Source organism: Neophocaena asiaeorientalis, unplaced genomic scaffold (genome assembly GCF_003031525.2).
Source record: "Neophocaena asiaeorientalis asiaeorientalis breed wild unplaced genomic scaffold, Neophocaena_asiaeorientalis_V1.1 scaffold280, whole genome shotgun sequence".
Lineage (NCBI taxonomy): Eukaryota > Metazoa > Chordata > Mammalia > Artiodactyla > Phocoenidae > Neophocaena > Neophocaena asiaeorientalis.
This window is the reverse complement of record NW_020185321.1, coordinates 5,460,473-5,481,861: the sequence shown is the minus strand read 5'-3', so window position 1 is coordinate 5,481,861 and position 21,389 is coordinate 5,460,473. Positions and strand designations below refer to the sequence as shown.

The window sequence follows — 21,389 nt, the reverse complement described above, 5'->3', positions numbered from 1 at the left end:
CAAAAGTAGGTGAACAAGATATTCTCATAACTCCCCAAATACAAGCAGGTAGGAACAAATTACCTCCAGTCATAAGACCTACATGTTCTCAACATGTATATGGGAGAAAGCAGAGCGGAGCAATGAGGTATTCTAACCTCAAAGTAGCCAGCAGGTATTCACTGGAAAGCACAACTGGCCAAACTGAACAGTACTTGAACTTGGCAGGGTGGGGGTGGGGGGGTCATCCACTCCAATAGTGGTTGAGTGCAGGGCTCAGCAGTAAGGCCTGAAGGGGCTGGAGAAATCAAGGCCTGGTGAGCTCTCAAAACTAACCTACCAGGGCTCCTTTCAGGACAAAGGCCTATACTGAGGAGAAACTGCTGGGAATGGAAACAAAATGATCAGGATAGGGACAAGAGAGACAAAGTAAACAAGTACAGATAAAAGTAAGGACATAACAGGGCTTCCCTGGTGGCGCAGTGGTTGAGAGTCCGCCTGCCGATGCAGGGGACACGGGTTCGTGACCCGGTCCGGGAAGATCCCACATGCCGCGGAGCGGCTAGGCCCGTGAGCCATGGCCGCTGAGCCTGCACGTCCGGAGCCTGTGCTCCGCAACGGGAGAGGCCACAGCAGTGAGAGGCTCCCGGACCGCCAAAAAAAAAAAAAAAAAAAAAAAAAAAAATCCAACTATATGTTGCCCACAAGAGATTCACTTTACATCCAAATATACATACAGGTTGAAAGTGAAGGTATGGAAAGATATTCCATACAAATAGTAACCAAAAGGGAGCTTTGCATGTCTATAGTAATGCCAGACAAAATAGACTTTAAGTAAAAAATTATTACAAGTGACAAAAAAGGGTCAATTATAAAGAAGATATAACAAATACAAACAGACAACTAACACAGAGACCCAAAATATATGAAGAAAAAGTTGACAGAATTGAAGGAGGAAATATACAGTTCTACAATAATAGTTGGGGACTTCAATATTCCATTTTCAATAAAAGATAGATCTAGGAGACTTCCCTGGTGGTCCAGGGGTTAAGAATCCACCTTTCAATGCAGGGGACGTGGGTTTGATCCCTGGTCGGGGAAGTAAGATCCCACATGCCATGGGGCAACTAAGCCTGTGTGCTCTAGAGCCTGTGCACCACAACTAGAGAGCCCACATGCCGCAACTAGAGAGCCCATGTATCTCAACTATTGAGCCCATGTGCCACACCTATAGAGCCCACATGCTACAACTACTAAGCCCGTGCACCACAAGAGAGAAGCCCGCGTGCCACAACAAAGAGCCCACGCGCTTCAAGGAAAGATCCCACGTGCCGCAACTAGGACCCCACACAGCCAAATAATAAATAAATAAATAAAATGAATGACTGCTTCAGCTTAAAAAAAAAAGGATAGATCTAGAGAGATAAAGAACACCCAGTAACAGCAGAACACATTTTTCTCAAATGAACATGGAACATTCTCCAGAATAGACCACATACAGGCCACAACATAAGTCTCAATAAACTTAAAAGGCTTTAATCATATAAACAATCTTCTCCAACCACAGTGGAATGAAATTACAAATGAATAACAGAGGAAATATGGAGAATTAACAAATATGTGGATATTAACACACCCTTACATAACCAATGGGTCAAAGTAGAAATCAAAAAAGAAATTAGAAAATACTTTGAGACCAATGAAAATGAAAATACAGTATACCAAAGCTTATGGGATGCAGCAAAAGCAATGCTCAGAGGGAAATTTACAGTTGTACATGCCTACAAAAAAAGAAGATCTCAAATCAATTAACTTCTCACCTTAAGGAACTAGGAAAAGAAAACTAAACCAAAAGCTAGCAGAAGAAAGGAAAATATAAAGATTACAACGGACATAAACAGTCTTTTTTGCAGAAATGGAAAAGCTGATCCTAAAATTCATATAGAATTGCAAAGGATCCCCAAATAGTCAAACCAAATCACTACAAAACTATAGTAATCAAAGCAATGTGGTACTGGCATAAAGATAGACATATGTCAGTAGAATAAAACTGAGAATCCCAAACTAAACCCATACATCTATGGCCAGTTGATTTTCAACAAGTGTGCCAAGATCACCCAAGGAGGAAAGAACAGTCTGCTCAACAAGTGGTGCTGGGATTATCCATCCACATGCAAAATCATGAATTTGGACCCTTACTTCACCATATATAAAAATTAACTCAAAAGAGATCAAATACCTAAGTGGAAGAGTTAAAATAATAAAACTCTTAGAAGAAAACATAGGAGTAAATCTTCATGACTAGGAATTTGGCAATTTTTTTTTTTTTCTCGCGGTACACGGGCCTCTCACTGTTGTAGCCTCTCCCGTTGCGGAGCACAGGCTCCAGACGCGCAGGCTCAGCGGCCATGGCTCACAGGCCTAGCCGCTCCGCGGCATGTGGGATCTTCCCGGACCGGGTCACGAACCCATGTCCCCTGCATTGGCAGGCGGACTCTCAACCACTGTGCCACCAGGGAAGCCGGGCAATGGTTTTTTAGATATGACTCCAAAGACACAAGCAACAAAACAAAAAATAGAGAAATTGGACTTCATCAAAATTAAAAACCTTTGCTCATCAAAGGACACTATCAAGAAAGTGAAAGGACGACATAAAGAATGGAAGAAGGGCTTCCCTGGTGGCACAGTGGTTGAGAATCCGCCTGCCAATGCAGGGGACACGGATTTGAGCCCTGGCCTGGGAGGATTCTACACGCTGTGGAGTGGCTGAGCCCATGTGCCACAACTGCTGAAGCCCGTGCGCCTGGAGCCTGTGCTCCGCAACAGGGGAGGCCATCACGATGAGGCCTGTGCACTGCAGCGAAGAGTGGCCCCCGCTCGACGCAACTGGAGAGAGCTGGCACACAGCGAAGAAGACCGAACACAGCCATAAATTTAAATAAGTAAAACTATAAAACTTCTAAAAAAAAAAAGAATAGAAGAAAATATTTGCAATTTATATACCTGTTAAAGGTCTAGTATCCAGGATATATAAAGAACTCTTACAACTCAAAAGCAAAAAGACAAACAGCCCAATTAAGAAATAGGGAGGGGGAGAGGATATGGGGATATATGTATACATATTGCTGATTCACTTTGTTATACAGCAGAAACTAACAACACTGTAAAGCAACTATACTCCAATAAACATGTTAAAAAAACACCAAAAAAAACAGGCAGGAATTCCCTGGTGGCGCAGTGGTTAAGAATCCGCCTGCCAATGCAGGGGACATGGGTTTAATCCCTGGTCCGGGAAGATCCTACATGCTGTGGAGCAACCTAGCCCATGCACCACAACTATTCAGCCTGCACTCTAGAGCCCATGAGCCATAACTACTGAGCCCACGCGCCGCAACTACTGAAGCCCGTGTTCTCTAGGGCCCACATGCCACAACTACTGAGCTCGTGTCCTGCAACTACTGAAGTCCGTGCGCCTAGAGTCCGTGCTCCACAACAAGAGAAGCCACCGCAAAGAGAAGCCCACACATCACAATGAAGAGTAGCCCCCGCTCGCCACAGCTAGAGAAAGCCCGTGCACAGCAGCGAAGACCCAATGCACCCAAAAATAAATTTTTAAAAATTAAAAAAGCAATAGGCAAAAACCTTGAATAGACACTTCTCCAAAGAGGATATACAAATGACCAACAAGCACATGAAAAGAGGCTCAAAGTTATTAATCATTAAGGAAATACAAGTCAAAACCACAATACCTTGCAAATACTAAGATAATTATAATTTTTAAAAAACCAAACAGAAAAATAGCCAGTGCTGGCAAGGATGTGGAGAAATTGGAACTCTCATACATTGCTGGTGGGAAAGTAAAATGATGCAGCTGCCATGGAAAAGTCCGGTGGTGGTTCTTCAAAAACTTAAACATAGAATTACCACATGACCAGTAATTCCACTGCTGGGTATACACTCGAAAGAAGTGAAAACAGGTGTTCAAACAAAGCTTTTACACAATAGTACTATTCACAATAGCCACAATGTTATTTTGGCTATTATTAATAGGGAATAAACCAAAAAGAAACAACTCAAATGTCCATGAACTGATAAATGCATAACAAAATGTATTATCCATATGATGGAACAGTATTATTCAACCTTAAAAAGGAATAAAGTACTGAAACATGCTACAACATAGATGAACCAAGAAAACATTGTTAAATGAAAGACATCAGACATGAAGTCCACATATTCTGTGATTTCATTTATATGAAACATTCAGAACAAGCAAACCCATAGCAACAGAAAGCAGATTAGCTGTTGCTATGGGCTGGGAAGAGTAGGAATGGAAAGTGATTGCTTAATGGGTACAGAGTTTCCTTTTGGGGTGATGAGAAAGTTCCAGAACTAGACAGTAGTGATGGTTGTATAACACTGTGAATGTCCTAAATAACACTGAATTGTATATTTAAAATGATTTAAGTGGTAAGTTTTATGTTATGTATATTTTACCATAATATATATGTACACTTATACTCCCCTCAAATAAATGGGGTCAAAAGGGAGAGAATATAGTATATAATGGCTATATCATCAGATCATATAGATACAGAATAATTAATCTAAAAATCAGGGGAGAATGGGGAGAACATTTGCAAAAAAAATTGTTTTAACTGTTTTCAGAATTGCATTATCATTCTTAGGCTGTTGTATTATAATGTGGGAACAAGGAAATGATTAACTGGGGATACTCTAATTCCATCATCCCCCTATGTCTTTGAGAACTAGGATTCTGGAAGGATCAATCCAACAGCTATAAGCATCCCCAGCACCCAGACTGTGACTTTGACATACCAATTCAAAGTGAAAAAACGAAACAAAACAAAAAACAGGGCTTCTTCAAGAAATGGCTGATTCCAGGTTTGGGGCAAGAAATGCACAAGATGAGGCTAGAACACCTTGCCATCCCTTGTCATTAGCAAGGTAGCTAATCAAAGACTACTGGCATTATGTCCAAAGGACTCAGGAGCCAACCTGAAGAGGCTTCCACTGGTCAAAGATGGGACAATTTGAACTCCAATAATGTTAATAATTGCAGTCAATTAAAATATATCCAATATATTTAAATATATGAATTTATAATGATATTAAATAAAAACAACTAGTTACCTTTAGAGGACAAGGAACCAATTCATTATCTTGAAAACTGGTAATTAAAGGGAAAGAATCAAGCATTTATCCTGCCTTTCCTATAGGAAGTGTACCACTGGGTGACCAAATGGTAGATGAAGGGAAGTTTCTCTTCATATAAGCAGTCCAACTAATAAAAAGAAATGATAGAATTAGAATATCACCATATTGCAACCCCCAATAAATAAAGGGATCGAGGCATCGAGTGTCAACAGCTGCTAACAATAATCAATCAACTGCACATTTCTTTCGTGTGGTTTTCTAGATCTCTGTTTTATTGAAAAAAAATATGAAGGATAGAGAAAGACAGCAAATTAGAGTAACAGAAAAAGAGAGAATGGGGTAGAGGCAACTCTTAAATCCATATTGGCTGAGAACTTTCCAGAACTGATTAAAAGATCTATCCACAGATATTTCTGTTGAGAATATATATATAAATAACCAGCAGATGGAAAGAAAATGAATTGAAAGAAAACACATAATCAACTGATAACAAGAGTGAGGGTGAGAGAGACAGCAAGAGTGGGGGTTGGGGAGGTGATCAAAAAAGACTTTAGCTTGATCTGTAATATCTCACCTTTTTTAAAGGATAATATATTTATATATAAATTTCAAAAGTTATTTAAAGAACATTCTTGTTAAGTGAGAAAAGTGCTATCAACAGAAATGTCAGATCCACGAAGGGAGATGTATTCAAGCAAAGGGCTGAATAATGCCTATTCAAAAGGGTAAAGTTATTTCTCACAATCCTGAACTGGGCCACTGAAAACATAATTTCTCTAGAACAAACATTCCTAATAATAAGAAATTTTCAGGAAAAAAAAAAAGCAGACTACAATTCTTTCTCTACCTTATCTTATCTACAAGTCTTATCTGCAAGAAGTATTATACTTAGAACAGCTTCAGAATGAAAAATCCCCACAGATTCATTCTCAGAAAATAAAGGCTTCTTCAACACTTAAATAAAAAAGGGCTTCTCTGGTGGCACAGTGGTTAAGAATCCGCCTGCCAATGCAGGGGACACGGGTTCTATCCCTGGTCCAGGAAGATCCCACATGCCATGGCGCAACTAAGCCCATGTGCCACAACTACTGAGCCCGCGTGCCACAACTACGGAAGCCTGCGCGCCTAGAGCCCGCGCTCCGCAACAAGAGAAGCCACTGCAATGAGAAGACCGCGCACTGCAACGAAGAGTAGCCCCCACTCGCCGCAACTAGAGAAAGCCCACGCGCAGCCATGGAGACCCAACACAGCCAATCAATCAATCAATCAATTAAAAAAAAGCCGTGAACTACGCAAACGCCCTCGACAGAAAGCTCCCTGAGGTACACACGCTGCTGCTGAAGGACCTTTGCACTTGCCGTACCCACAATGGTGGTGCGCCTCACCCCTGACTTCCTGCAGGTCCCCCACTCGAATGTCACATCTTCAGAGAGGCTTGCCCTGATCACTCTCCTTTCTAGAATAGCACTCTTGAACCCCCTTTTCTCCTAGGCGGCTTCATTTTTCTTCAGAGAAGTATTGTACTTGGCACGTTCCATATTGATGTTTACAGGTTTACTCTACCACCCGGATGTGAGCTCCAGGAGATCAGGACTTGTATCAGTTTCCTGCCCAGCTGTGTCCCCAGCACCCACAACAGCACCTGGCACATAGCAGGGGTCCATGAGTATCTTTTGCATGTATGGCCGAATGGGTTCCCCAAACTCTGCAGAAGCTTCCTCAGCTGAGCCCAGCTGGGGGCTAAGCAGGGGGAGGGGGAGGAAGAGAGGAGCTCACCTCCACGTTCCAGACGTAGGAGCTGTGGAAGAGCTCTGACCACACCTTGCCTACTTTGTTGATGTCTTTGACATCCCAGATGTAGATGCTGTGGTCCTTATACACACAGGACAGCCACTGGTGGATGGGGTCAAAGATCAGCGCCACTGTATCCGGGTAGATGGCTTCTGCCTTCCTGTGGAAAAGGAAGCTGACAAAGCCACGTGAGTCATCAATGACCATCAGTGTCATTGTGAGTAGTAACAACTGCCTCTGGTGATGCTTGAGCTGCCTCCTGCCTGGCAATGCCATCCCTTACGATCTTTGTGGTGACCCATCTCTCCTACTCCAACTCCACTTCTCACTCCTCCATCTTCTTTCTTTGCTTTGCTTCTAATACAGAGACTGTAAACTGGAAGCTTCTGCCTAGCCCCTAAGAGTGTTTGAATTTTCGACTCCTGTTAACAGTTCTCTCCCCTCTTTTCACTCAGCCCAAGCTCCATCCTCTCTCTCTGAGCATAGGATAATGGGCACAAAGATCAGGCCTTCTCTCTCTCAGCCTCACAAACACATGATCAAAATTCCCTGTGTAAGGGGGCTGGTGAGCCGTCCCCTGGCTTGGGGCCTTCCTACCAAGGCTACAGTTGACTGAGCACTTACTATGTACCGAGCCGAGAGCTTTAGCTGTGCTGAATTCCCACAGTCTCCATGAGAGGTAGGTACTATATTTTACAGACGAGGAAACAGAAGCACTCGTTGATACAGTGACCTGCCCGAGGCCACACAGCACACAGCAGAAGGTGGCAGAGCTGGGCACCCCGGCCACTACAACACACTACTGTCTGTGGGTTGCTCACCCACCTTCTCTTTCCTTTGCGACATCCAGTATGCCCCTCCACGCGCTCTCTTAGAAAAGGCACACCCAGGAGGTAGTGTCCAGCAACCTATGAAGAGGCAGCCCCAGGCACCCCGATCTCTCTGGTTAGGTAGCCCCCCAACCCCCACAAAACAGACTTACAACAAAAGGGAAGATACACCACAGCTCAGCCCCTCCACCTGCTCTCAACATGGCAGCCAGAGGAGCTACTACTCAAGGCCTGAACCAGTAACACCAGTGCCTAAGGTCCCAGTAGCTGCCCAGTGATCTCAGAATAGGCTCCAAGCTCCTCTCAGCAGCTTCCATCAATGCCCACACCTGTCTCCTACCACGCTCCCCCCAGCACATTGCACTCCAGCCACACAGCCCCGAGCCGTTCCTGTGACACACGGAGCCCAGTGTGCTGTCCCCTTAAGGCCTCTGCATTTGCTGTCAGGACCCAGCTCTCCACACAGCTGGCTTGTTCTCACCAGAGAGGCCTCCCCTGGCCACCCAGTCAACAGCCCCACTCCCAGACACTCTCCTTCTTGAGTCCCTGCTTTATTTCACCAAAGCATTTACGACTATCTGAAATGATCTTGTTTATGCACTCATTTATCATCCAGCACCCTCACTAGACTGCAGACTTCACGAGATCCTGCTGCCTCCTTACAGCCTGTGTCCTGCTTCCAGCCCAAGGCTGGCCAGTAGGTAGATGGATCTGGAAGCATGGATGCATACCAGCCGACAGACTCTAGGTAGGCCCCTCTCCCTCCCCGTGCCAGGCAGTACCTGGGCTCCAGGCCCTGGGCCACATCCACTCCAAGGTAGTGCGGCTTGGGCAGGTTGGTGAGGTATTGCAGGCTGTGGGCCTGGAATATGCGGACTATCCCATCTGTGCAGCCGCAGAAGATGAGCTCCTGGCTGACACAGAGGCAGGAAGACAGCGAGACCTGTGGGGGCAAAGGGGACCCAGGTGGACTTCGTGTTTTGTGTGGCCCAGTTCAGGGATATGGGGGCTGACAGAACAGCCTTGGGCCTCCAGAAAAGCCTTACACCTTTGGGGTCTAAGAAACCCATTTTTGCAAATGTTAAGATTTTTGAAATCAGGATATAGTGCTCAGTCACTACTGAAGGAAAGGGGGCAGCAGGCAGACAGAGGCACAAATTGGGACAGAGTTATCATTGTTATAGAGGAACTCAGCTATGTGTGGAAAATATCTCAGCCGATTGTGACTTCAGATAGGTTGCTTGCAGTAGCAGCGTTGAATTTTAGGCTTAAATTAAATTTTAGGCTTTATTCCTTATTGCTTAAAAATACCTTCATAGAGATTATACTTTAAAGCAGCATAGAAAAAAGTTATTATATATATAAAATATATATATATTATATATAGGAAGGACTGTCTCTTCTGCCAGGGCATGCAGATAGAAGGGGCAGGAACTGCCAGACCTCTGGATAGAGCTTAGAGGAGCTTTTCCAAATCTAGAGGGACTAAGTTTATGGGTCATTTAAGACACCTGCTCGGGGGCTAAACATCTATCTATCCAAAGCTTCTGACTTGCTTAAAAGCTGCATGAGTTCTAGCAAGAGGATTCAAATGAGAGAAATAAATGATGTTTAACCAACTAGGAAAGACAGATAAAGCTCGGAATTCTTCCACACACCTCTTGCCATGCCATTAACCCTAAAGCTGAGCTCCAGAGGGGAGTCATAAGAGCAGGAATAGGACAAGGAGGACAACCGTGATGCTCCTGCTAGCAGCCAAACAGGCATCCAAGCCCAGGATAGGAAGACAGCTTGGATTCAAACCCTCAGATCCTGAAGAAAAGTGGTTCTGTAATTTATTGATATATCACCTTTTAGTTTAAAATTTAATGTATTTTATATAGTCTTTAATGATAAAAGTAATATAAAAATTATTACGTCAATGATACCTTAGATTAAAAAAGAAAAAAAAAGCGGTCCTCCCACCAGCCAAGAGTGCCCAGTGAAGAAAAGAAACGTGAACTGGGTCAAATGGTGATGGGAAAGCAATTGTAACCCTGACCCCCATTATAGGGGAACCAGGCACTGTGCTAAGTGCCTTACATATATTATCTCGCATGACTCCCCTGTCAACTCTGTGAGGTAGGCAGCAGTAATTCCATTTTACAGATAAGAAAACTGAGGCTCAGAGAGGGAAAGTCACTCTCCCAGAGTTGTACAAGCAGAACAGGAAGTCAGACCCAGAGCTGTTGTGACCAACTATCACGCAGGGGGACTGCTGAGTGTCCCTGTAGACACATGTCATGGGGAGTGCTTCCCCCACTGACAGCAGAGAGGGAGGCTGGGGTACCTTTAGGTTGATCCACTTCTCCAGCACCCTCTTCTCGTTGAACTGGCAGAGGAGGCCCGAGTAGGACACACAGAAAGTACTGCCTGTCATCTGGCCCCGGCCACAAGCCACACCACAGAAGACGTTGTTGTGCAGCTCACCCAGGATGCCTGAGCGCCCCACGAGGGGCACTGTGCTCGTCACCTGGAGGCAGAGCAGGGCACAGTGAGACAGCGTCCACATGGCCTAGCCCCCAGCAAGGTCACGGCGGGCCTCTCATGACCAGTGGATACGACACAGCTAAACAGGAGAACTCTCAGAAACTCCTCCGAATGGAGAAGGGAAGAACAAAGAGAACACACACTTCCAGGCACAGTGGCTTGAGGCAGCAGGCCAGGGATGAAGTCTGGCCCCGGGGTCCAGCAGGGGAGGTTACCCAGCAGGGCCTACCAGTCAGTCAGCACCTGGAGAGCAGGTCCAGAAGCAGAAGGCAGACCCCTGAGAGGCTAGACAGCCTCTGAGACCACTGCCCCTGAATCTCAGGTAGAACCAGGAGTCCCTACTACCCCTGACAGTTCCTCCCCTGGGCCCGGATGAGGTGGCAGGGACAGCAACTCACCTTTGCTTCAGTGGAGACTTCCAAGAACCAGAACCTCACATGCCGGTTCCCAACAGTGACAAAATAGCTGCTGTCCTCTGAGAAGGAGAGGGCGATGACCCTGCATGATACCTTGTTGGAGGCCACCACGATGTCTTTCTGGAAGAATCGGTGCAGAGAAGTTCACGCCAGCACCCACCTCATCAGACTCTTTGAGCCTTTGCCCTCAGCCCTGCGTCTTTCCACCCTCCCCTGCTCCAAGTCTGTTTTTCTTGGGCCCTCCTTTTTGGGGAAACCTATGCGTGACACTCTTATCATTCCCAACACAGAGGAGACTGAGGCCTGCAAAGGTTCCCACGTGAAAGTAAGTTCCAGAGCTCTCCTCAAGAGTCCAAGCCCTGCAGCCCACACATGGTGTTGAGGACAGCCACAGCTGGAAGGTAAGGACAACACGACCCATGCTGCCAGATATTGGGCTCTTACTCTGGGCCCTGCTCAGCCCTTCACAGGATAACTCGTGGAATCCCCTCAGCAGTCCTACAAGGGAGGTGCATCTCCCCACCACCCTGTCATGCTCAAAGGGGGCTGTCACATGCTCAAGGTTACACAGCAGGTCATGAACAGAGGCAGGACTTGATACCCACTTCTCCCGACTCCAAGTCCTCCCCAAGCTGTTCCAAAGTCCAGCCTTCCAGCACATATCAACTCACTGAATTCTCACAACTCAACAAAGCAGATACTATTATACCCATTTTACAGATGAGGAAACAGACTCACAGAGAGGGTAGGTCCCTTGCTCAAGGTCACAGCTGGTCAATATAAAAAGAATTATATGTTCCCTGGGTTGACAACTTGTCACGTGCCCTGCAACAGGTGCCTAGAACCGGCATCGGCATGTAGTAGATGTTCAATAAATATTTGTTGGTTAAACACTTTACCAAGTTACCTTATTTAGTTCTCCCAATGCCCAAGACTCAGGGTGTTCTGGCAGCTGTCACACACCTACCAGTCAGCTCTTACCTTCCAGTCCCAGACGTTGAGTACCATGTCGTGCTGGTAGCCCATGGACACAATGTGCTTCATACTGGGGGAGAAGGCCACACAGGCCACACCGTACTTATGGCCCAGCATCTCCGCCACCTGACTCTTCTCTTCCACGTCCCAGATGCGCACAGCGGGCCTGTGCCCGTTCTGGGGAAGATGGGGCCATTTACTGCTGCCGGGTTCTGCACGCAGGTGGGGCTTGAGGGGCTTTCAGGGCTGAAGTTGGCATTGCCCCAGGGTGCACCCGAAAGCCACCTCCCCCATCTGTCACGGGGCTTTTCTAGCCCAGGAAGGAGCTATTCCAGGGAGTCCTCAGGCCTCCTGGGGATAGAAGGAATGGCCCCAAGGCCCCTCCCCACCCACTCAGTCACGATCACAACTCACCTCCCCCGTCACTATGTACTTTCCATCAGGGGAGAAGGCCAGGGCACTCAGAGACTTCCTGGGGGCAAGGAAAGGGGTTGATTACTGATTCCACTGAGGGTGGGCAGCCAGACTCCAGCCTGGCTGTGCTCACAGCACTCGGCCCACTCCTCACTCCCAAGAGGTTGGGAGAGGTGAGCGCCTGCAGCTCCCAGAGAGCCAGTGCTACGTCCTTGCCCAGCATAGCACCCAGTGCGTTCCTTCCTGCTGGAAGAAGCGGGGGCAAGCGGCACAGGGAAATGGGGTTTTGTGAAAGCAAAGGCCCCTTCCTCCCCAAAACCCCAAACCCTGACGGGGTGGATGCTGTATGGAAACCCTCCTTCCCTCTCCCTCTGACAGGGTGGTCTCCCTAAGACCCCATGTACCCTGTAACCCTGAGAAATTCAGATGCAGGAAATGGTACAGATCTGGCCTAACTATGCAGGTGGTACTGATGGAGGATCCTGGCAGACATCACACTGAGACAGCCTGCAGCCTGTGCTCCACTGCTAAACGCTGAAGGTGTCCTGGAAAACCCATAAACAACCAACACACTTCTCGTCAACACTCCCAGCTAGCCTGCAAGAGCCCTGAATGATCAGTCTAATTTGCATGTTTTGTGGCAGCAAGTTTCACTATTCCCAGACTGTGTTGTTTTTTCTCTCCTCTCTCTTTTAATCCTGCTTTTACCTCTGTTCCTTAGCAGTCTAGTAATTGTCCACCTCGAATGAGTAAACTGCTGTGCAGATAACTAAGTCGAGGCCTCTAAGTGAGTCACGGAAAATCTCATAGAACGTTTATCTTCATCAACTCAACCCTCTGCAGCTTCCACTGCTCCTTAAGGTAGCAGCCAAGGTGTGCTGCCCATCCAATATCCACTCGTCTCTCTTTGCTCACGAAGGGAAGCCCAGTTTTCATGGGGATGGCAACGGCCCCAGCTGGAGTATATCTCCTCACCTCTCCTGCAGCCACACAGGCACAGCTACATGACGCAGTCTGGCCAATGAGAGGTAAGCTGAAGTGTTGTGTGGGACTTCCAGAAAAGCTTCTCAAAGGGAACTCTTTGCCCTGCTCCCCACTTGCTCCCACATGACAACCAGAATTTCACCTTGGGCCAGGAGGTGATCTTAAGCCTCCCAATAAGCATGGTGAACAGAAAGACAGAACGAGTGGGGCCCCTGATGCTGGCAGAGACACCAGCCCCCTAAGTGCCCACTTCCTGGTTTTGTCTGTGCAGGAAGAGCACACCCTTGTGTTTTAAGCCATGCCTGTTGGGGGTGGGGAAGAGGGCAGGTCTGCCGTCTGCAGCTGCCCCTAGCCTACTGCACGCCTGAGCCTGCGCCTGGCCCTCTGCCAGATGGGCCCCCGCTACTGATTCCTCACGCACACTCTGTCCAGTCAAGACCCTTCCTAGCCAGTTTTGAGATGAGGAGACCTCAACACAAGGAAGTCGTGCCAAGGTTACCTAAGCAGACAGGGCACATGAGAATTCCCCAGGGAGCTTTTGAAAAATATCAAAGCCATGCTAAAACTAGTGAGTAAAAGTTTGGTAAGGAACAGGGTAGTATCTGCATAGTTTCAGAGAAGCTCCCCTCAAGATACTCACTAATCACAAGGGGAAAAGGGAGGCTTCCCAGTGGAGAAGCCTGGCAGACACCACCTTAACCCAGGGCTCGAGGTGATCACCACGAGCCACAGCAGAGAAAGACATCACGCACCTCCTGACAGAATGCACTGAGCAGAACGCAGCATTCCTTCGGGGGTGGTCCTGCACAACCTAACTCTACCTATGAGGAAACAGCACACAAACCCAAACGCTGGGACATTCTACACAACACCTGGCCTGCAATCCTCAAAGGTGTCAAGGTCATGAAAGTCAAGAAAAGATGGAGGAAACCTCTTTAGATTGAAGGAGACTGAAGAGACAACTGAAGGCAATGCGTGATGCTGGACAGAATCCTTTTTGCTGTAAAGGACATTCTTGGGACAAATGGTGAAGGCTGAATGAGGAGCAGATGGTAGTGATGTACCAACTTTAATTTCCTGACTTTGCTCAATCTTTGTGGTTTTGAAAGGTCATACTTTTTTTTTGCAGTAAATTCACACTTAAGTATTTAGAGGTACAGGGGTATCAGGTATGCAACTTACTTTCAGACGGTTCAGAAAAAAATTACTATGTATATAGACAGAGAATCAGAGAATGATACTTTTTGTGGGGGGGGGGGCGCACAGTGCAGCCTGCAAGATCTTAGTTCCCCAACCAGGGATTGAACCTGGGCCCTCAGCAGTGAAAGGGCGGAGTCCTCACCACTGGACTGCCAGGGAATTCCCATAGACAGAGAATGATAAAGCAAATGTGGTAAAATGTTAGCATTTGGGAAATATGGGTGAAAGGTGTCCAGGTGCTCTTTGTACCATTCTTGTAGGTCTGAAATTATTTCAATATAAAAAGTTTAAAAATTGGCAGTGCTTAGGTCTTACTCCAGACTAACTTACTCAGCCTTCTCTGGGGGCGAAGCCTGGGATCAGGTGACTCTGAAATGCAGCTACAATGAACACCTCCACTCTGGCCACACTGCCTCCTAAGACAGACCCATCTGTGACTGAGAGTGGATACTTCTACGCTATCTGCTTCGGATCAAGGTTACCTACTCTACCGCCTACAGGACTCAGGGAGGCAACAGGGAGGATGAGAAGAATTGGGCAAGGGGCATTCTGACAAATGCCACCAAGCTCCAGCCCATCCCTGCCATAGGAGAATGTGGGCCCCAGAGATCTGAATCTCTCACATTTCTAAAACGAGAGGGCATCTGAATTTTTGTGTAGAAAACTTTAAACGTTGTCAAGTAAGTCCAATATTTAATTTAAAACATACTGTCAGACAAGTCTGTGGGCCCCTAGTTTGTGATTATTGACAAGCAGTATTTCACCTGAGATCACATAGTGAATAAACACTTAAGTCTGGATTGGAACCCATCTCTGCCCTCACCACCAGTGACAGAACCCACAGTCAGAGTCAAGGGTCCAAGAAGCCCCTTCTGAGAGGGAATCTGTATCTACCAAACTGTATCTTAGGGACCTTGCCTTAGGGATCGTAAGGGAAGAAGAAAACCCACAACTTATCTGTCCACCTGGAGAGCCCGGCCAAAGGAGCTAAGCTTGAACTATTTGTGCAGTATTTGTGGAATAAAAAGTTGCAGTGAGGTGCCTCCCAAAGGTCACAACCCGGTTGGGACCAAAGCCCCAGGATGACACAGTGTTCAATCAGCCCCAAGGCAGACCCGGGCATCATCTTGGGCCTGCTCAAAGCCAAGGGCCTTCCTCAATAAACTGGCAGCTGAGGGATCTTTCTAAAATCCAAATCACACTCATTCATTCAGGAAACGATAAGTGTTATCAATGTGCTAGACACTGACCCAAGGTATAGGGACACAGAAATTAACTAAGAGAAAGTCCCTGCCGTCAGAGAGCTCACACTGTGAAAAGAGACAGTAAATATCATCGCTGAGGAAATCAGACAGCATATCAAAAAGGAGTGCATTTTGTGGAAAAAAGTAAAGCAAGGAAGGGAGATAGAGTGTACTGGAGGGCTGGGGTGTGTGAAGTATATCCTTAGCCTGCAAATGCCCTCTCGTGGCTTTTCTTTGCAATCAGCATGAGAGCCAAGCCCTCCCAAGGCCCCTGATGTGGCTTCCGCTGGTTCCAGCCCCACCTCCCCCTCACCCATGGAACCCTGACTGCTCCTCAAACATCCTGAGATTCTTAACCACTGCAGGTCCTTTGCTCTTGCTGTCCCCTCTGCCTGGAATGCTCTCCCCACACCTTCACATGGGTCACCCCCTCACTTTCTTCAGCTCTCAGCCTCAGGGAGGCTCTGATAAGACTCTGACGAGAGTCCTTTGCCTGCGAACCTGCCCTAACACATCCCCGTCATTTCCTCCATAGCAACAGTCATGGTCTCATGGTCGGCTAGGAATTGCCAACTAGTTTAGTCTGTCCCTCCCCCCACCACCCAAGCTGTCAGCTCTACGAGAGCAGATTCTCATCTCTTTTGTTAACTTCCATGTCCCCAGCACCTGGAACAGTACCTAGCACTGAGCAGACCCTTGGTGAATGTCACTGAACCACCAGGTGAATGAATGAGTCACCCACCCACAAGCACTTCCAGGCAGTGTGGGGAAGGAGGGATGTGCCAGGACCCTGGTCCCACCCCTACTCCATGCCTGGGTCCCAGCTTACCGGGCTGTATTAAAAATGTGCTGCTGCTTGTTCTCCTTGGGGTTCAAAATCACCACCACACAGCTGGGGAGAAAGAGGAAAATGTGCCCAAACTAAGGGGAGTATTGGGGTCCAGGGATGATTCTATTCCCAACACAAGAGCCCCCATATAAACAAGGCTCTTTCTGAACAGATGCTTCTCTCTTCAGTCTCCTCCTCCTCCATTATCTATGCTGAGGATTCTGGGCACTTAACATTATTATTATTTTAAACATCTATTTATTTATTTATTTATGGCTGTGTTGGGTCTTCGTTGCTGCATGCAGGCTTTCTCTAGTTGCAGCGAGCGGGGGCTACTCTTCATTGGGGTGCGTGGGCTTCTCATTGCGGTGGCTTCTCTTGCTGCGGAGTGCGGGCTCTAGGCGCACGGGCTTCAGTAGTTGTGGCACGCAGGCTCAGTAGTTGTGGCTCATGCGCTCTAGAGCACAGGCTCAATAGCTGTGGCACATGGGCCTAGTTGCTCCGCGGCATGTGGGATCTTCCCGGACCAGGGATTGAACCCATGTCCCCTGCATTTGCAGGCGGATTCTTAACCACTGCGCCACCAGGGAAGTCCCAACATTATTACTAATATCAATATAATTTAAATAGAAGCCAACACTTCCTCTGTGGTAACTGTTAGGTTCTGGGCTAATAGAGACATACTGTTCACAATCTCTTTAAATCCTCACAACCGCCAGATGAGGTCAGGACTCTTTGTCGCTTTTCATAGATGATGAAACTGAAGCCCGTTACAGAGAGGGAAGTCCTTTACCCAAGACTCCCCAGCAGGTCGGGGACAGAGTGGGTAAGTGAATCCACACCTGTCAGATTCAAGAGCCCAACCCTGTCCTCTATTCTGGCTGCTTCCCAGAGACTCAGTAACAGACACTGTTCATCAGGAATTACTATGGCCCTGCTCTGCCCTGCCCTGTGGGGGTGAGGGGTCCCCTCGGTGCCTAGAAGAGTGCCAGGCTAGACCAGTATTTGTGGGATAAACAGTTGCAAATGTCCTTCAGTCCTCTCAACTAACTACCCAAGAGGAGGGTATCACTAGTTCTGTTTTACAGAAGCAGAGGCTTGGAGAAGGGCACACACAGTGGAGCTGGGACACAAATCCAGATGGCTGACACCAACCATGGCTTGGACCTTAACCACCTACCTTTCCCAGAATCACCGCCACCTCCCGCCTGCAGTCACAATAAGGCTTTCTTAGCACTCACGCCTGCCAGGTACTGTTCTATACACAGAAGGGCCCATGGAATCCTTCCCACAGCCCTCAGAGGTAGGCAGCATTATACATTCTACAGACGGAAAAGGCGAGGCCCAGAGAGATTCATTGAAGACTTCAGGCTCTGAACTCAGGATCAGTGATCAGAGGCCGAGGCCCACCCACTCACTCACCCTGCCAGGTAGGCCACGTGGCCTGTGCTGGGGTCACAGGTTAGGCCATTGCTGTTCTGGGCTGTGATGCCAAGCACCTTCTCAAGTGATACCTGCAGGGAAAAGGCCCAAATTAGAAGCAGCTGCCCCAGCAGGCCCCACGTGGCACAGTCACCTCAGCCACCCATTCAATCCCTGTCACTCCAACACATTCACTGAGCGTCTAGAGTCATCTACCAGCACCTAAAGCTTGTCGTCCCCAAATGCTGCTCTGGTAAATACAGTGCTAGGTGAAGGGCACACAATGGTGAGGAAGATAGACAAAAAAACCCCTGTCCTCCTGGAGCTCCCATGCTGGGGGTGACGGGATGGTGGACATCGAAAATGAACAGAACAAATATGGAAAATAGATGTCAGGTGACGATGGGAGCATTAGAGAAAAACTAAGCAAGGAAGGAGATTGAGAGTACAGAGGAAGGGGAGAAGGCCTCACTGAGAAGGTGAATAAGACTCTAAGTATTTTATATACTGCGAAGAAGCTGCTATTATCACCACTATTTTACAGATGAGGACAGAGGCCCAAGGTCCTACCCCTGTGGAGTGGCAAGGTTGGGATACAAACCCAGGCAGTCTCTGGCTTCAAAGCCAGCACTTTGTGTAGCACTTTGCTTACAGCAGTGAACAGAAGTGGACGCTGTCCGTTCCCTCAATAAATTCACAGTCTAGAGGTTCAGCGAGTAAGGAAACAAGTGAACTTGAACAATCGCACTTAAAATTTTAAAATTCTCTAAGCAAGGTAAGTCAAATGAGCCAGTCCTCATCATGGCTGATTAAGCAATTTAGAGGATGAACTAACAAACCGTGGTATTTTCATATTCTGAAGAGACTAGTTTCTAATTATTATAAAGTAAAACATTCTCAAGCAAGGTGGGGGGCCTCAGAAATGAAAGGCAAATAGAAGATAGTAATAAGTAATATTCATCGAGCATCTAACCAGGAGACAGGCACTGTTTAAATACCTATAACTGTATTAACTTATTTAATGCTCACAACAGCCCTGTGATGTGGTCACTATCATCATCATCATCTCCACCTTACAGATGAGGAAACAGAGGCCCATGAGGGTAATCCATCTGGAAGGAGCAGTGCCAGGACTAACCCAGGCAACCAGGCAATGGCAGTCACGTTTTTTTAATCTGTTAATCAGCATTACTGGGCATTAGCATAGCTGGTCATTTTTAGACTAGGTCTTTCGCAAGCTGGATGGACCCTACACCACCAAACAAGAAAAATAAATGACCTCAATCACCCAAAATATTGAATACACAATCACAGCAGTAACTAACACCAAGAGAGTACTTACTTACAGTGTGCCAGCTGTTGTTCTAAGTACTTAAGATATGTGAGCTTACTTAATCTTCACCAGTACCCTAAAAGGGAACACTTATATTATTATCCTCATTTTACAGATGAGGAAACTGAGGCACAGAAAAGATCAGGAAAGGAAGAACAGAACTAAGGTTAAAGCCCAGGCAGTCTGGGTTTAGAGGTGGTGCTCTTAACCACCTTGTTATACTGCATCTCTGAAATTACTATTGTTATTCCTCTCCTTTATACACTTTAGTGCCCACAAGGCACCTTCAGGAACATACAAGATAAGGGCTATGAAGTACAGGGTTCTGGGTGAGAGACTTAGGTGGGGGTCTGCTTTAGGCTGGGGTTCAAGAAGGCCTTTCAGGGTAGGGATATTCAGGCTGAGACTCGAGGGATAGGAGCCAGCCAGGTAGACTGCAGCAAAAAGCCCAGAGAGAGGACTCAACAAACACAAAGGCTAAGAGGCGGAAAAGAGATTGGAGCCTCAGGAAAACAGAAAGCAGGCCAGTGTGACTGAACCTTCATGAGAGGTAGGCCAAGGGAAGTATGGCGAGAGAAGTGGGCAGAGGCCACTTGCCTAGTGCCTTGCACCCAGGAGTGGGTGATATAATCAGAGTGTAGCAGAAAGCCACGGAGGAGGAACGAGATCCACAGCAGCTACCAAGTACTGACCCTCTACCTGGACTTTGTGCCAAGTAGGTCATATTCACAATCTTGTCGCATCTCCCTGCAACACCATGGTTATCGTTATCTCCATTTTATAAAAACAGACTTTGCAGCTCAGGGAGTTGGAAAACTATTTTTTAAATTGCTGCTGTGCTACTGGAATTTCTTCTACCTACTCTAAAATCTTTGTTTCTGTGTCTCAGGATTTAAGGAACTGTTCCACACGCCGTCTCCCTACCTCCGGCAGTGCTGCTGAGATTTTACAAATATTACTCACATCCTGTCCATAATTTAGGGTGGCAATATGGACTAAGAATCCCACCTTGGTAAAGGAGAAGGAAAGAGAAGGCAGCGGTTGAAGGAAGGCAGGCTAGAGCTGAGGAAGAGTTGGAACAAGTAGGACTCGGGACTGAACCCTGGTAGAGACCCTAAAGACCAAGAGGGGGGTGAGGTCAACAAAAGTGGAAGGATACAAAAGTGGCCCAGAGATACATCTAAAGGTAACTAAAGGGATAAACAGAACTAGGAGGTGATTAGCAAAACTAAAATGCGCTCCAAGGTACAAGGCCAGGGAGGAACCCCGGCAACGCTCCAAGGGCTAAGGGTGGGGCCAGGGTTTGAGAAGTGGGAGTAGGAACGACGGGCACTACCCGAGAGAGGAGGAGACAGGGCAGTGGGATGAGCCTTGGCTAAGGGGGCGGGGTTTAGAGGACTAGTCGGGTCAGAGAGCAACTAAGAGGGGGTACCAACCGGGGGCTGAGAGGCGGTGTCAAAGATCTAAGGGCGGGCCCAAGGGAGACCCAGGGGAACCTGGAACTGAGATGGGCAAGGCAAGCAGCTCCTCACCCGGTTCTGCACCGTGTCCTCGGGCGCCGCCGAGAGTCTCGTCCGCCGCCGGAGGCAGAGCGGTAGAACGGGGGGCGGGGAGGACTGGGCCCTCCGCGCCGGAACTCCCGCCATGATGGATGGCAACTTCTCGACTGCATCGTTCCGCGCGTAGCCTCCGGGCCCCAAGGCCGCCATCGTCACTCCGGAGCCCGGCGACCGTTACGCTCCTCAACTGCCACCGAACTGCGAACGGCCGCGGGAAAGCCGGCGCCGCCGCCCATTGGACGCGGCCGGCTGCCGGTCTGGCCAATCTCAGAGTTGCCGGGCGGCGCTTTTGACCAATGAGAGCTAAGAGTCGGAGCAGAGGGTCTGGCAGGGTGGAGCCACGGCTCCTCAGCTTGATACTTGATCGAGCGTTGTGGAGTTTTTTTTAAATCCCGTCTGTGTTTTCATCATTCATTAAATATCAGGTTTTAACTTTTACGAAGCTAATACCAAAGCTTCCTCGCCTCGCTTTTTGCTGCCCCCCCACCCTCACCGAAGGGCGACTATCCGCGCAGTGGCAGTCGCCCGGATGTAAGCGTAGGGTGGAGCTGAAAAAGACTGAAGAGTTGGCGCAGACTCAGAAACGCCTTGACGCCACCTCTCCCCCATCATGTGATGAGGTCCGGGTAGCAAAGAGCCGGCTTTGCGCAGACATTCTCGCTTGTCTCCATTTGCCACGTGATGAGGGCGTAGCTGTGGTAACACT

The 21,389-nt window shown here is 47.7% G+C and overlaps 1 protein-coding gene across 2 annotated transcripts in view; it reads right to left on the bottom strand.

The window, feature by feature from the left end:
- WDR62 (WD repeat domain 62) overlaps positions 1-21,196 on the bottom strand; it is a 46,849-nt gene extending 25,653 nt beyond the window's left edge. For both annotated transcript variants that reach the window (XM_024733811.1, XM_024733812.1), the window contains exons 1-9: positions 20,657-21,196; positions 17,792-17,883; positions 16,370-16,432; positions 12,113-12,170; positions 11,705-11,875; positions 10,706-10,843; positions 10,108-10,290; positions 8,561-8,721; positions 6,934-7,123 (exon numbers count right to left, since the gene is read on the bottom strand). In XM_024733811.1, coding sequence (XP_024589579.1) covers positions 6,934-7,123; positions 8,561-8,721; positions 10,108-10,290; positions 10,706-10,843; positions 11,705-11,875; positions 12,113-12,170; positions 16,370-16,432; positions 17,792-17,883; positions 20,657-20,833 — 1,233 coding nt within the window. In that variant the 5' untranslated portion in view covers positions 20,834-21,196. The remainder of the gene's footprint in view (positions 1-6,933; positions 7,124-8,560; positions 8,722-10,107; positions 10,291-10,705; positions 10,844-11,704; positions 11,876-12,112; positions 12,171-16,369; positions 16,433-17,791; positions 17,884-20,656) is intronic.
- Positions 21,197-21,389: the final 193 nt, after the last annotated feature.